This window comes from Vulpes lagopus, chromosome 21 (genome assembly GCF_018345385.1).
Source record: "Vulpes lagopus strain Blue_001 chromosome 21, ASM1834538v1, whole genome shotgun sequence".
Classification (NCBI taxonomy): Eukaryota; Metazoa; Chordata; class Mammalia; order Carnivora; family Canidae; genus Vulpes; species Vulpes lagopus.
The window spans coordinates 2,423,835-2,439,994 of record NC_054844.1 but is presented as its reverse complement, the minus strand read 5'-3'; the positions used below and the strand labels follow the sequence as shown (position 1 = coordinate 2,439,994).

At 55.0% G+C, this 16,160-nt stretch overlaps 1 protein-coding gene and 1 pseudogene across 1 annotated transcript in view; one reads left to right on the top strand and one right to left on the bottom strand.

Annotated features, from left to right (window-relative positions):
• Nucleotides 1–798: 798 nt before the first annotated feature.
• LOC121480354 lies at nucleotides 799–1,667 on the bottom strand (annotated as a pseudogene).
• Nucleotides 1,668–5,055: 3,388 nt separating this feature from the next.
• Nucleotides 5,056–16,160, top strand: part of WNT5B (Wnt family member 5B) — a 109,251-nt gene continuing 98,146 nt past the window's right edge. The window contains exon 1 of the mRNA XM_041735956.1: nucleotides 5,056–5,198. Within this exon, the coding sequence (XP_041591890.1) occupies nucleotides 5,193–5,198 (6 nt within the window). The 5' untranslated portion in view covers nucleotides 5,056–5,192. The remainder of the gene's footprint in view (nucleotides 5,199–16,160) is intronic.

The window sequence follows — 16,160 nt, the reverse complement described above, 5'->3', positions numbered from 1 at the left end:
CTGTCCTTCCTTTTGTTTCCCTTTGCCTGTACCCTGGCCCCACCTCTAGAGCAAAGCTCCTTGCAGGCAGCTGCCTTGTCCCCCTTCCCTCAGTACATGTCTCAGCATGGAATACAAGAAAGGATCTCAGTCAAAGCTGAGAAGGGGGGACACAGGAGGGACGTGACGGTGTCTAAAGGGAAAATCGAAATTCATATTGATGACAATTCCGAATAGTGCCTCATATTTTGATCAAGTATTGGAGCTGCCGCCTATTAATAGAACTGCATTCATTAGCACTTCTGATTTTACTTTTTAATTACTTATTTTTTTAAAGATTTTATTTATTTATTCATGAGAGACACACAGAGAGAAAGAGAAGCAGAGACACATGCAGAGGGAGAAGCAGGCTCCATGCAGGGAGGTCGATGTGGGACTCGATCCCTGGTCTCCAGGATCACACCCTGGGCCAAAGGCAGGTGCTAAACCACTGAGCCACCTCGGAATCCCCTTTAATTACTTATTTTTTAAAGATTTTTTAAAAGTAATCTCTATACCCAATGCAGGGCTCGAACTCACAACCCCGAGATCAAGAGTCACGCACTCTCCCTACTGCACCCACCCCCCGCCCCAATTTTCTCATTATGGGACTGTGGCAGGTGGCATGCACTTGAAACTCTTGCCTCCCCAGTCAGCTGGGGGCTCCAGGTTTTGCCAATTCTTAGTGACACCTTTGCCTGCCTCATTCTAGATATTTGTCTGTGTGTGTGTGTGTTTTCTTAACAAGCTCTAATTCACTTTTATTTTTCTTGTAGAAAACTATGTGGTAGCCACAGATGGAGCCTGGGTCCTCTACATGGAGACTCTGGTGTGGGTCTTTACAAGATGGTCAGTGAATTCCTGTTAGGGAGACTTGGTGAACACAGTCTCTTTCCAGAGATCAGGGGTGAGATAGCTGTAGGTCTCGGAGATCGCATCAAAAGTAGCCTTGGCAAAGTGCCCCAGGGTGGCAGTACAGCCCCTGGCCGAAGTGTAGCAGTCGTCAACACCAGCCATCATCAGCAGCTTCTTGGGCACAGGGGCTGAGGCAATGCCAGTGTCTCTGGGGGCAGGGATGAGGAGCACCAGCACAGAGCCACAGCGGCCCCAGTCACCCTGCATGGGACGGTGTGGGGCTTGCCGATCTTGTTCCCCCAGTAGCCTCGTCGCTCGGGGACGACGGAAAGCTTGGCCAGGATGATGGCCCCACGGATGGCAGTGGCTACCTCCTTAGAGCACTTGACGGCCAGACCGACCTGTCGTTGTAATCTCCGATGGCAACAAATGCCTTGAACCTGGTCCGCGGGCCAGCACGGGTCTGCTTTTTCAGGGGCAGGATTTTCAAAACTTCATCCTTGAGGGATGCCCCCTAAAAGAAAGTCAATGAGCTCAGATTCCTTGATGGGTAGAGAAAAGAGATCTCCTCCAGGGACTTGATCTTCATGTCCTGGACTAGGCGGCCCACCTTGGTGACGGGGATCCACTCCTGGTCCTCCGCCTCCCCCCACCCCCTGCCACGAACCAGCTCCGCGGCCCGCCCCCCGCCCCCCCACCGACCACTGCCACTGCTACAGCCAGGGCGTCCCCTTCCGGGCCCCCTGGGGCCCCCGGCCCCCTCACACACCCCCAGCACCAGCGTCATCTGCCATTTGGTGTTCTCTCGCAGAAGTCATTCTAGATATTTGTAAAGCAAGAATTCACTCAAGGGACAATTTAGGACTCTGTCTTCTCTTGGGAGAAAAAAAAGTAGGGATTAAAATCCAGGAGTTCGAGAATTAAGAGCAACATTCAACTTTCAAATAGAAAATCAGTCATGTCTATTTTTAAAAAACTTATTCATGAGAGACACAGAAAGAGGAGAGGGAGAGGCAGACTCCTGCGCGGAGCCCGATGTGGGACTCGATCCCAGGATCCCAGGATCCCAACCTGAGCTGAAGGCGGACGCTCAACCACTGAGCCACCCAAGTGCCCCAGGTCATGTTTATTTAGTAGTAATAATACTATCATTAATATTTGTTGAGTATATACCATATAAGACATGGTTCTTGTTTTTTTTTTTAATCTTTTTTATTCAGGGGCATAAAGACTGCCCAAGAAGGCGCAGTCCAAGGGCCAGAGGTCAGTCCTTGATATAGGAAAGCCACAGGGGGCTAAGGAAATAGAGGAGGCTGGCTCCTCTCTGACTCTGACAAGGTTTTGTTAGCCCATCTGGCTCAGAAGAGACCTCTGGGGGTGGTTGGTGGCCTGTGGGGGCATGGCAGGAAGGGAGGAACAGTGTCTCCAACAAACGGAGCGGAATCAGTACGCGTTTTCATAGCCCAAATATTTGGTTTTTCTTTCTTTGTTGAAACCACAAATGCCAAGTCAGGATATGTTTTATTTGGGGGAGAAGGCGAGAGACCCCACCCAGCAATCACAGACAAAACATGGGTGAGATGTGTCCGCATTCCCATCAGGGCTTGCCTCCAGGGCTGGCTCTGGACTCCTCAGCAGCCCAGTGACTCAAGCAATGGGGCGCTCACCACTTCCCCTGGGAATCTGGCCCAGGACTCGGCCCGCTCCTCATTCGAATGTTTTCCCAGTTACTGGGCCACAAGCTCCTTTCCTGGGGGCACTGCAGCTTTCCTCCGTGGGCCCAAGTTTTGACTCATCCTGGACAGAGACTGTGGCAGGAGGGAAAGGACTCTGTGCTGGCATTCAGCTGGGGGTGCCGTCATCTACCACCTGCCCTTCTCCTGAGTCACCAGCTAGACACCAGGCAAAGGTGCTCCTTCTCATGCTCATTCGAGGCCCCAAATGAGCAGTTTGTCCCCTAACTCCACCCTTCAGACCTGAAACTTCCTGAGCTGGGAACCCAGCTCAGTCATCTCTGTGTGTGTAGGGCTCAATAAAGGGGTATATGAAGTGGACCCCAAAAAAACCCTAGGCTGCATTCCAGAATGATAGGCCCTTCTAGACAAGACTTCCCCTTGACCTCCTACAAAGACCCTCACCCCAAGACTGATGCTTTCTTCTGAGAAGGAGAGGAACTGAGCCTATTTGTGATTTGACAAAGTGGATTGAAAGCTTTTATGACTGCTTTAGACCAGCTCTGCCCCCAATCCCATCTGTCTCCAAAGATAAAGCCTTGAACTAGCTCTCCTCGGTGAAGGCAGCCCCCCCCCCCATGCCAATTATAGGCCATTCATTTAAGGTTGCTGGACCTGGTCTCATAAACCCCATTCACTGCGAGGTGAGAAAAGTCGCAGAGAACCTCCGGCCCAAGGCAGCACAATTCCAAGGAAGCCTTTCCCTCTAATTAGTCAGGTATTTGCTAAAACAGCTCTTACTTTCCTTATTGTAAAAGCCAGAGGACAATAGCTCCTTATTGCCCAGCCGATGTGGTGGGCTCCTGGTCCCTCATTCCCTCAGGCTCCCTGTGGCCCCTTCCCCCACCCAAAGGGGGAGGCTGTCACCTTGTTTGGTTACTAATTAAGAAAAGGCAAAGCCTTAGATTATTACTATTGTTTTGTTTTGTTTCCTCACTGTACTGCACTCAAAGGCAATTTCTTTAGCCAGGGTGACCTCTGACTCACTCAGGGAAGAGAGGGGGGTTTCAGAGTGTAAAAAAAAAAGGCATTTGTACTGTGCACCTCAAACCTTGCTGGCTGCTGTGCCTTGGTACCCTGTTACTAGGTCTGGAACAGGGTCAGCGGCTGGAGCTGGAGCTCCCCTCTCGTGAAGCCTTGGAACTCCCTGGACAGATCACCCAGGGGTGCTATGAGCTAACTTATCAACAGGACTTGGGCACCTCAATACAAGCATTTAAACATTGATCTGCGCTGAGGCTAAAAACTGGGCCCCTAGGGACTTTTCAGACTACCGACTCCCTTCAGCGTGCCAGTGTTCTATGCCTCAGTTTCTCCATAAAAAGGAAGGCCAGTATTTCAGCCCACAAGCCGTCAGAGAATGCATTTTCCGTTTGGACACAGTTTACTTGGTGTGGCCCCTCCTCCGCTAGGTTTCCCTATCCCGGAGATCTCTGCTGGGCGCTGTAGGAGAAGGGTGGGGGTCCAGGCCCAGGGTCCCAGGGGATGCCGTGGGCTTGTAACGCCGAAGTAACAGACCACTCTGCTTCTCGGGGGCACTGAAGGCGAGCGGACGCGTGCGCGGCTGATGCCAATGTAAGGGCTGCTGCTGCCCTAAGGCTCCCGGCTCCCGGCACCTCCAGCTCCGCGGCCCCGAGGTCGAGGCTCCCGGCCGCAGCGCGGGCGGCCCCGAGGGGCTGCTGGACCCGGGAGTCCCGCAGGTCCTCTCGGGGGACCAGGTCGAGTCCCAGGAGGAGCAGGCGGCGGGCGGGCGGCGCCGGAGGGCGGGGCGGGGGCCCTGGCACCGCTGCGTCCAGGCCGGGCCGCTCCGCGGAGGGGCCGGGGCCGGGGCCGGGGCCGGGGCCGGGGCCGGGGCCGGGGGCGGTGCGAGCGCGCCGGGCGGCAGCAGGCAGGTGCGAGGTCACGGTCCCAGGGCCGGGGAGGGGCCCTGGGGAGGGGCCCTGGGGAGGGGCGTCGCGCGCTCGGCCGGTGGGAAGGAGCGAGCCGGGGCCGGGGCCGGGGCCGGGGCCGGGGCCGGGGCCGGGGCCGGCGCGGGGGCGGGGGCGGGGAGCAGGCGCGGGGGCGGGGCGGGGCGGAGGCGGCGGGGCCCCGGGATCCACTCGCCCGGCGCCGGCCCCCGCACTCCGAGCCGCGGCCGCCGCCCGCCCGCCGCCTGCTCGGGGCGGAAACTTCTCGGGTCCCGCGCTCCGAGGAGAGCGCGCCCCGGGCCCGGCCTCCCTCCCGCGCTCCGCCGCGGCTGCGCTCCCGCCCGCCCCGCCCGCCGAGCTCGGGGGTCCCGGCGCCGAGCAGGGCGCGCGCTGCCGAGACCCGGGGCCGCCGGGGCAGGGGGCGCTCCCGGGCCCCGCGGAGGCTGCCCGCGCGCCTGGGGACCGAGCAGGCGCCCGGCGGGCCCCGGGGCGCAGCGGGGCGCAGCGGAGGGAGGGTCCGCGCCCCCAGCCCCGCGCGGGCGGCGGACGAGGACTTGGGCGCGGCGGAGAGGAGCAGGCGGGCCCCGGCGCCCCCCGAGGCCGGGCCCCGACGGCGCGCAGCCGGGCCGAGCCGAGCCGAGCGGCCACCGGAGCCCGCGGGCCCGCGGGGCGGCGGGACATGCAGGTAAGCGCCGGCCGCCCGCTGCGGAGGCGCCCCCGGTCCGGGCTGCGCGGCCCGACCTTCCCGCAGCGGCCGCGGCGCAGGGGGGGGGGCGGCCGCGAACAAAGCGGGGGAGGCTGTGGGCGAGCGTGCGGGGCCGGGCGCGGAGGGCGCGGAGGGCGGGCAGGTAGCCCGGCCCGGCGCGCGCACCCCCGCAGCCCCGCAGCCCCGCACCCCCGCACCCCGGCAGCCCCTCAGTCCCTCACCCCCGCAGCCCCGCACCCCCGCAGCCCCTCACCCCCGCAGCCCCGCACCCCCGCAGCCCCGCACCCCCGCACCCCGGCAGCCCCTCAGCCCCTCAGTCCCTCACCCCCGCAGCCCCGCACCCCGCACCCCCGCACCCCCGCAGCCCCTCAGTCCCTCACCCCCGCAGCCCCGCACCCCCGCAGCCCCTCAGTCCCTCAGTCCCGCACCCCCGCAGCCCCTCACCCCCACAGCCCCGCACCCCCCGCAGCCCCGCACCCCCGCACCCCCCGCAGCCCCTCAGTCCCACACCCCCGCAGCCCCTCAGTCCCTCACCCCCGCAGCCCCGCACCCCCGCAGCCCCGCAGCCCCGCACCCCCGCACCCCCCGCAGCCCCTCAGTCCCACACCCCCGCAGCCCCTCAGTCCCTCAGTCCCGCACCCCCGCAGCCCCGCACCCCCGCAGCCCCTCAGTCCCTCACCCCCGCACCCCCGCAGCCCCTCAGTCCCTCACCCCCGCACCCCCGCAGCCCCTCAGCCCCTCAGTCCTGCACCCCCGCACCCCCGCACCCCCGCCCCGGGGACCGGCCCGCGCGAGCCCCTCGCAGCCCCGTTCACTTTCCCGGGCCGGTCGGCCCCGCTGGACCCCGTGCGGGAGTCTGTGCCCGCACGGGCGGACCGCAGCGAGGACTCCATCTGTTATTTTAACCCCCACGAGCCGGGTTAGTGGGTGCCCGAATGCCTCTGCCTGTGCCTCAGAGCAGGTCCTTTCATTGCTCTTCCGCTCCTCTGCCTCATCCGCCTCTGCCCTGGGAGAAGTGAGAAGTGACCTCTTTCCCCATCTTCTCGTGGAGCCTCCCTCAGTGGCTATTTGGTCGTGCACTGTAGTCGGAGCCAAATTTCCTAGAAATCTCCATCCTGCAAATCACTGTGAGAGATGATTCAATGTGCGTGGAGCCGGATGGCTTCTGTTTTGCAAGAGAGAAACTGAAGTGGCGGGGGGGGGGGGGGGGGGGGGGGGGGGGGGCGGGATTGGTCACCCAGCTGTGAATGGAGGCATCTGCTCTCCACTCTGCCCACCGCCCCCGCCTCGTGGCTTTTGCCACCTGAGGGCACTGGCGGCAGCTTTCAGTTACTACCACCCTGGGCAGAGTTTCAGCCTGGTACCTGGAGGAGGAAGGCTCGGGATCATGTTACCAATCCTCCGAGCTGCTACAGTCACCCAGGAATGTGCCCACTTGACAGAGAGAGCTGTGATGGGACACCTGAGCCATGCCCTCCATGTGGGTGCAGAAAACTCTGTGCCAGATGGGCAGGGCCCAATACCAGCGCTTATGCACACACATGGGTGGAACCATAGGGTGGGTGGCTCCTTCTATGGCTGGCCCCTAAGGCAACGTAGGGTGCTGGGAGCAGCGGGCACACCCTCAGGAAGCCTGGGGACCCTTTCCCAGGACCCAGCTGCTCCTCCTGCTGTCTGATTCAGATGTGGGCTTATCAAAGGCAGGACTCCGAATCTCAGGCATGGATGAGTGGGTGCCAGGCCCCAAGCTTGTGCCCACACGCCTGTCCAGGCTCAAACACAAGTCCTGGCAAACATACCAACCTATGAAAGGCTGAGTGGTGGTTTCCCTCCATTTGAAAATAATGTCTGTTCTCTCTTTGACACAGAAGATTTGTGGTTATAAATAGCAAGAAGGAGGTGTGTCTCCTGGGAAGGAAAGGCAATGCTGAGAGACCTCTTTTGAACAATTGCAAGGAGCCGTGTAGCTGGGCTCTCCATGGTGATGCCAAGTCCATGAGTCCAAGGGAAGAGGCAGACTTAACACCAGGTCTCAGCACTAAACTGTGTGGGTGGCACTGACACCAGGGTAGGAGCTGAATGGAATCAAAGGACCTAAAGAGACAATTTGTGGATGAATACCTAAGGGCAGCCACAGCTCCCTTTCATTTCCTAAAGAAAATCACACAGAGGGCATGTGGCACACTGGGGGCAGGTTGGATGGAGGCCTGGGGTTCTGACTGCCAGTAGAGCAGGAGCCAGCCTTGCAGGAGCTTGCTGGCCTTCTTCCATCCATGGATTTCCTACTTTCCCAGGCTCTATTTCTTATATATTTGAGTATGAATATATGAGTGAGGGTGTGTGTGCATTAGGTGTTTGCTAAGGGTGTCTGAAACCAGTCCCCTCTTTAGTCCATTTGGAGGTTGTAATATCTCAAAGGGTGTCTTATTGACTTGAAAAAACTGTTTCCTAAAATTTTTTCTATCCCAAAAGTGTAAGTGAAAGGGCTGTTGCCAAATTGCTGGGCGCCATATGCTGTGAAAAGCAGAATTCTGGGATGGTCATTCACCTGAATATTTCATGCCCCTCCCCCTTACTGCAGTGGCAGTCGAAAGATTTTGTTTGTTTGCTCTTCTTCAAGAAGGGCAGAGGACTAGTTCTGAGTTTTACTTCTAGGATGGTTCGTCTGGTTTCTGGATTGCCACACCTGGCATCTCCAGCAGGGGAGGAAATTTTTATATGAGGTGATAGTTCCAGCCTCCTCTGAAATAAAAACCAACATGTCCACAAAAACTTGCCTGTTCGCTCTTCTGATTCTGTTCTCCCCAGCTCCTTTTCAAACTACCCGTCCTTTTTCTCAGTCTTCTACATAAGTCTTCCCTCAGACCTCACCTTTGTTCCAGCTCCACCCCTGAATACAATCCTGAGTTTTGGTGGTGGAGGTGGCAGCAGTGGTGGTGGCGGTGGTAGCAGTATAACTCCCTCAGGTCTCTCTCAAGACACACAATGGCACTAATAGAAAGGTCCCCTAGCAGGGAGCAAATATGAGGTCCCCAGCCTTACCTGGGCATCCTTGGCTGGTTTCTACTGAGCATCTCCAAACTTTATGCAGGAGTCCAGAAAAATCCAGCAAGGGGGTTGGGAATAGATACTGTGATGGAGGTAAGAAGCTCTGATCAGAGCAAAAATAACCTACGCAACTCTGAGCAGCAGCGTGACCACCCTGCTGGCAGGGCCCTGGGAGCAGGCCTGCTGTTGGGGGGGAGGGGCAGTTCCTGTCGCACCCTCCCTTCAGCAAGAGGTGCCCCAACCCCAACAGAGTAGATGACTCCCGCAGTGGAGGCCCTGTTTACGTGGCTAAATTTAAACCTCCACCCCCTCCACCCCAATTGGACCCACTGGCTGGCGATCTGGCCACTTGGGCTGGCTGCTCCAGCAGCATTTCCTGGCTTTGCCCTTGCGGGTGCAGTTGAGTCTTTCTGTGCTGCTTGACTCCTCTTCTAGACTTTATAAAGTTGGCCTCTCCTCCCTACTGCACCTGTATGGCTTTCTTCCCAACTCTTGTCCTCCTGGGTGACTTGGAACCTGGCTTGGTACTTGGGGGGGGCCCTCAAAGTGCCATGCTCGAAGGGTTCAGGACTCCTAGACTCAGGCTGCCATCAAAGGTCCCCGGGGCCCCTGCTGAGTGGTCATTACCCAGCCCTGCCCGCCAGGCTCTGGGAGCCCCTAAGAGCAAGTGTAGTGCCGGGCAGCAGCGCAGTCCTTAAAGGCACAGGGGTGTTTTCTCAGACTTCCTTTTTGCGCCCCCAAACCTCCCAGCCTCCCAAATCCCCACCTAAGTCGGTTTTTGGCATTAGCCTCTTCTCCTGAGGTGTTACCTTGAAGGTTATATTGCGAGGGGTGGTGGGCGTTGGGGGTCTGGATGCATTGTAGCTTCTGCTTTCGGGGTGTCAGTTGTCTCTCGTAAAGTGAGGGTGTTGGAGGCCCCTTCCAGTGCTAACTTGCTGTCTTTTTCAATAGCTTTAGCTGGTTCCGTTTGGAAACCCCTCTGCTCTGGCCCCAGCCTGGGGAGGGGAAGCAGTCAATCAAAGAGGTGCGTTCCCACCGGAGGGGCGGAGGGGCGGCCTGGGCCGGCGGCTGCTTTCACAGTCGCTGTTTCACAGATCGTGGTCTTGCAGGCAGGGTTTGTGGTTGAGGCTGCAGGCTCTGGTTGTGCTTCTGGCTTTGGGCTCTGGCCTGGCAGGAGCCTCTGTGGTTGTCCGCCTCCCTCCTGAGGAGGATTACCTCGAGGCTGTCTCCAGCTTCAGGTGACTTGGGGCTGGTGCCTAAGCTCCTGCTGGGAGGCCCTGGGAGTCCATTCTTAAAAGGGATTCCAGTCCTTTTCTCCTCTGCAACTCCCTTGTGCCCCCAGAAATGCTACCTCCTCAAAGGTTGCTCTTGTCTGCCTAATTGATAAAGGGTCAGGAGTAGATTTCCTCAGGCCTGGGAAGCATAGCTGGGCTTAGTGAGAAAAGGCAGTGGATTAGAAGTTTTGAGTTTACAAACCTTAGCCCCGAAAGGTCACTTTAGAGTTATCTAGAAAGTTCAGTCGGTAGATCTGCTCTGATTCCTGCTGGGGGAGCGAAAAGTATGGTAACAAAGCTTTTCTGACACTGGCTGGGGATTATCCTGTGTACTGCCGCCCTCCTTCCCCAGAGGAGGAGCCAGGACTTAAGGGGAGAAGCCACAAGCAGCCTGAACTCCTGTTCCTGCTCTTGTGGCATCTCCTGGGTCTGAACCAGGACTTCTGCGCCCTCCTGCATTTCTCCTCCCATCAAACACCTCCCATCGAGTACCCTGGCACTGGTAGGAGGCTTCTATTGCTGCAGGAGGCTGCGGCTCAGATGAGGCCCTTCATAGATCGTCTTTACAGTTTCAGACTTTGCTGTTGAGAAGTTTCTCTCAGGACAATTTCAGTGATGAATTACTAAAAACTCTGCACAAATCTTGTTTGAGGTGCAAGAGCTGCAGTCAAGGTAATTAAGACTTTAAAGGGATTTTGCACATTAGAACTAGAACATTCCAGGTCACATTCAGGAGCGGGAGCTGTGAATGGGGCGTGGGCAGGGGGAGGGGAGAAGAGGCTGGGGAGGAGTTCTAGATTGTATTATCAGGAGATGCCCTGATGTAAGAGGCCATAGAGGGACGCCTGGGTGGCTCTGGTTGAGCGTCTGCCTTCGGCTCAGGGTGTGATCCCGGGGTCCCAGGATCTAGTGCCGAGTTGGGCTCCCCATAGAGAGCCTGCTTCTCTCTCTGCCTGTGTCTCTGCTTCTCTCTGTGTGTCTGTCATGAATAAATAAATAAAATCTTAAAAAAAAAAAAAAAAACAGAGACTATAGAAAGCAAAGATAAGAGAGACCAGGGCTTTGGCGTCAGACTGCCTTGCCCGGGCATGAATCCCAGCACTTAGTGGCTAGCTATGTAACCTTAGGCGAGGCAGGTTCCCTGACTTCTCTGTGCCTCAGTCCCCTCTCTTGTAGAGTAGAAACAGTAACTTTACACTTATCTTCTGTGATTGTTATGAGGTAGGCTGTAGTATGCTTAGTGTGTGTAAAGCACTACAGTTGTGCCCAGGACTTCGCAGGGCTATGGAAGCGTGAGCTGTTACAGGGTCACCGATGATGAAGGCCGGTTAGCAGTGCAGTTAGAACTCCCTGGCCCTCCCCCTGCCCTACTTGCTCTGCATTTAAAGATGGGGGCTGTCTTGTGTGGGATGCTACAAGCATACCCGCTGCTTAAGTCAGCATGTACTTGCCAGTTCTCGAAGGACTCTCAACATTGATGGTGCCCAATCAAGATAGATGTTTTGTCTTGTTTTGTTTTTTAAGATTTTATTTATTTATTTGAGAGAGAGAGACAGCATGATAGAGAGAGAGAGAGAGCATGAGCAGGGGGAAGGGCAGAGGGAGAGGGAGAAGCAGGCTTCCCGCTGTGCAGGGGCCCAATGTGGGGCTCCATCCCAGGACCCTGAGATCATGACCAGAGCCAAAGGCAGACACTTCACTGACAGAAACCCCCCAGGTGCCGCAAGCTTAGATATTTTGATCATACATTAAGAAGAATTGAGGGGCCCAGTGTGAGGAATGACCCGAGACAGGAGAGCACAAATGTTCAGGGCTGGCTAAGAGTGCGAGGGGAGTGGATTCGGATGTGGGCCTGTCGAGTTGAGAGAGGAGGGAGTCCCTGGTTGAGAGGGAAAGGGTCCTGCTGACTCACCATCTCAAGCAAGTCCTGGTGTTTAAACTAAGCAGATCCTGATATATTCCTTGTGTTTGGAAACCACTCAAATTCTTGACATGTCATATTTTCTTACTCTTAAAAGGATAACCTCTGTGGTAGCAAATCTAAAATAAGTTTTATTTATTTATTTTTTAATATTTTATTCATTTATTCATGAGACACACAGACACACACACAGAGGCAGAGACACAGGCAGAATGAAAAGCAGGTTCCACGCAGGGAGCCGGACATGGGACTCGTTCCCTGGTCTCCAGGATCACACCCTGGGCTGAAGGCAGCGTTAAACCACTGAGCCACCTGGGCTGCCCCTAAAATGAGTTTTAAATATAAAGGGGCAGCTGAGATTTGAGAGTTTCCCTTTCTCCCCTGGCCCAGGTCTGGCTGCTGCTGTGAGACAGAGCAGTACAGTAGACCTGTGAAAGGAAACAGGGTGGGAGTCTCCCCTGACACTTCCCCAAAGGCCAAGCTGGTAGCCTGAGGGAGGGAGGAGGAGAGGGTCTGTGACACAGGAATGTGTGAGGAAGAGTTCCCTGTGGCAAACTGGAGAGGACCTTGCCACTTCGAGGCATTCTAATCCTGACATTTATTTTTTTTAAAGTATTTTATTTATTTATTCACGAGACACACACACACACACACAGAGAGAGAGAGAGAGGGAGAGAGAGGGGAACAGAGACACAGGCAGAGGGAGAAGCAGGCCCCAAGCAGGGAGCCTGACGTGGGACTCGATCCTGGAGATCCTGGGTCTCCAGGATCACACCCTGGGCTGAAGTCGGCACTAAACTGCTGAGCCACCTGGGCTGTTGTAATCCTGACATTTAAAACTGCTGTCAGCCCTCCCGACTCCTCTGCCCTTGCAGACACCCACTTGCTTCCCCAGCTAAAAACCCTTTTCCAGACTGGAGGGGAGACTGTCCCTAGCGGCTCCGCTTGGGTCTGTTAGTTTGTCGAACCTCAGAGATTACCCATCCCCAGGCCTGACGTAGTCACTTCTAACCTAATCTTCCAGTTTCTCTAAGAGAATGGCACCTCTCTCAGAGGCATCAGAAACAGAGCCATCACCAACGGGGTTTCCTACAGGTTCTGTGTATCATTCCTGAAATTCACAGGGAACGTACACACTTCCCAGAGAATAAGCCTCCTTATGTCCACTGCAACTTAAACTCCACCCAGCCCTGGGGCACCTGGGGGGCTCAGTCGGTTAAGCGTCCAACTCCTGATTTCAGCTCAGGTCATGATCTGAGTCTCTGACTCAAGTCTTGAGATCGAGCCTCACATTGGGCTGGGTGCTAAGCCTGGAGCCTGCTTGAGATTCTCTCTCCCTCTCCCCAACTCCTGCACATACACACTCTCGCTCTGAATGAATGAATGAGTGAATGAATGAATACAACCCAGCCCTTCACAAGGGTCTACCAAGCCCTTCACGGCCTGGCTCCTGCCTCTCCAGCCTCATCTTGCACTTCTCTCTGTCACACCCAGCTCCTGCCCCACATGGGTGTGCCTGATACTGCTCAAACACCCCAAGCTCATTCAGGGCGTCTGCACCTGCTGCTCCCTCTGCCTGCTCCCTCCTACCCTCTCTCTGTGCCCGATGGCTCCTCCCCACTCATCCAGGCCTCAGCTCCTCAGAGAGGTCGCACCAAGCAGAATTGCCACCTGTCCCCTGGCCCTCTATGTTTCCTCTGTAGCCCTTCCTGCCATCTGTAAGTCTCCTGTTCATCTCCTAGTTCTTGTTAAAAAGTCTCTGCATCCTCAGAGCTAAAACAGCATCTGAACAATGTCTGGGCTCAAAAGCTTTCCAGTGTATATTTGTTATTGTTGATCTAAGGCAATGAACTTTGGAATTGTATAGTATGTTCATGGCTAGAAATTGGTCCATTTTGCCTAATATGAGTGCCGTCCCTTACTGATTTTCTGATGATGATTGAATTATTCATATTACAAATATGACCCAGACATGCCCCCAGGTGCTGGAGGTGCAAGATACAGTTTTTGAACTTCAGTAGCTTTCCTTCTGGTAACTTCTACTACATGCAAGTAGCAAATGTGCAGTATTCCAAAGCCTCTCAACTGTTTTATCCTCCCATATCCTGTGCTTCAGACCCATCCTGTGACCGTGCATGGCACAGGCAGTTTGGGCATGCAATGTAGGGCAGAAATGCAGAAGGAACAGGAAGCCAGAGGAAGCCGTCCAGGCCCAGTGGTAGGTCCAAGATATGAAGCACTGACCTGACCTGTTGCCCAGGCTGGATCCTCAGCTGCTCTTGAGGAAAGCTACAACATCCCTGCATGCTGCCACTGCTGCCACTGCTGGTAGGATAGTTTTCACCCATGCCTATGACCAGATTGAGACATGGTGAAGGAACTGGTTTAGGAGTTCCCCGGGAGCCTTATATCCCAGGCACTCAGTCATGTCCCTTGCTAGGCTGTCATTCCAGACGACTGGCACCATCTCGAAGTTACTAGATCTCATCTCTTTCATCCCAGATTGCCTAGCACAGGCATCCAAGAAAGCCACCTTGAGTATAATTTGAAAAGAACTGATAGGAAAAGATCTCCTCCAGGTCGCTATGGACAGTTGCACCATCGTCTCCTCTCTGATGTGTGATCTCCGAGTTCCCCTTCTCTCTCACTGGTGGCAGCTTTCCTGGTTTCCTTTATTCCCTCAGACCTTCTCTTTCCATCCACTCTGGTGGCTGGAAATGCCATCTGTGCTCCTACCTGTCCCACATTCTCGTCTCCTGCCTGCTTGTCTCCCTTGAGCTTCAGACTGGGGTGTCGGATTGCTTAAGAAACATCTCCTTTAGGAGATTGAGGAGGCATCTCTGCCTCCCTTCTGGCCTCTTCCCTTAAACCTGCCATTCCCACAGCTTTCTCTGCCTCATCCTTCTTGTGCCACAAACCTTGGAGTCATTCTTTTTTTGTTTCAAGGCTTTATTTATTTGAGGGAGGGAGAGAGAGAGAGAGAGAGAGAGAGAGAGAGAGAGAATGAGCAGGGAGGAGAGAGAGAAGCAAGGAGCCTGCTGCAGGGCTCCATCCTAGGACCTCGGGATCATGACCTGAGCCGAAGGCAGACACTTAACCAACTGAGCCACCCAGGAGCCCCTAGATTGGTGTGTTTCCTACATACTTTCTCCCTTCCCGGTGGCGATGCCTTGAGAATGAGGACTGTGCCTGTTCTCACCTTCTAGGTGTCTTGGGGCCTGGCTGGTAGCAGGTGCGCAAGATCATAGATGAGAGGAATGATGAAAAGGCGTGTGGTCTATTGCCTTGGTGAGCAGTTGTAGTCTGTGTGGGGCCAGCCCCTGGGTTTCTTTACCCTTTTGTCTTTTGAGCTGCAGGGCCAGTGTCACATCTTTACCACTCTTGTTTCTTTATGGTCCTAAAATGGTGTTTCTGGACCTGATAACTCTTGGTTGAGGAAGGCTGTCCTGTGCATCGTGGACTGTTTAGCAGCATCTCTGACCTCTACCCCCCAGATGCCAGAGGCACCCCCCCCCCCACCGAGGAGTAGTAAGTAAAAGTGTCGCTAGACATTGCCAGGTGTTGGGTGGGGGCAGCGTCTTCCCTGACTAAGCACCACTGTTATAAAGCATTTCTATTATTTCCCTTGTTTTTGTCTCCCCTAAATCCTTTAGAATTGTTTTCCGTCTTGCTTCCTAGTTCTGTACCACTGCCTGAGTGCGAGTTATGATCAGATGTGAATTATGGCCTCAGTTTCCCCCCTAGCTGTGTGTCCCTGGCCCACACCCCACAAGGACACTCTTACCCTGTTCCCACATGAATCCTGCTATTGCTCTAGGCCCCTGTCCTGCTCAAAATTCATGGGTGACTCCTTACTTCCCTATCAAACACATATCTTTACTCTGCTATTCAGTGCCCTCCAAAATCTTACCCTGACCCAGCTTTCCAGATTTCTCTCCTGCTATTTCCCTATATTGCAGCCAAACCAGAAGTCCTGTTTCTTAGAGTTTGCTCATGCCACTTGTTCCTCTCAGACCCCTTCCTTCTCCTTCCTTCTCTTCCTATCCATACCTACCTATTCTTAGGGTATAGCTCAGATGCCATCTCCCTGGTCATCTCTGTCAGAAATAATCTCTCTGTGGCTTGAAGTTGGCCCCCCAAAGAGCTGTTACCGTTCAGGAGACATTCGTTATCATGGCCCTTTCCACACTTTGCCCTATGTTGCAGTTACTTGTGTTCACGTCTTTTTTCACTGCCAGTTATGTGGTTGGCTAAATTGTCTTCCCACATGCAGCTAGGACTGTACTCAGATCACCTCCAAAAGGTGGACAGCCATCCTACAGATCAAACGGGTCCCCAGCTTGAGTGAGGTGTCCTGTAGCCAAAGGGTTTTGTTATTTACTGTGTCATTGTTTAGATAGAATATCAGCCTTTTAGATTTCAAGTTAGTTTAGCAATTATTTTCAAAATTTCAAAAGCTTTCATCCTCCCTGCTTTCTGTCCCCTCTCCAGTAGAAAGCACATGACCTTTGGGAAGCAAAATGGACTCAGGTTTGAATCCTGAGCAACCACACTCTGGCTGTTCAGCTTTTCTGAGCCATTAGTTCTTCATCCTTTAAACATTATTAATGGGTTAATAAGGCTCAGATCATAAGGTTATTTTGGGAATTCAATGTGATAATGGATGTGAATCAGGACAATTCCTGGCACTTAGTATGT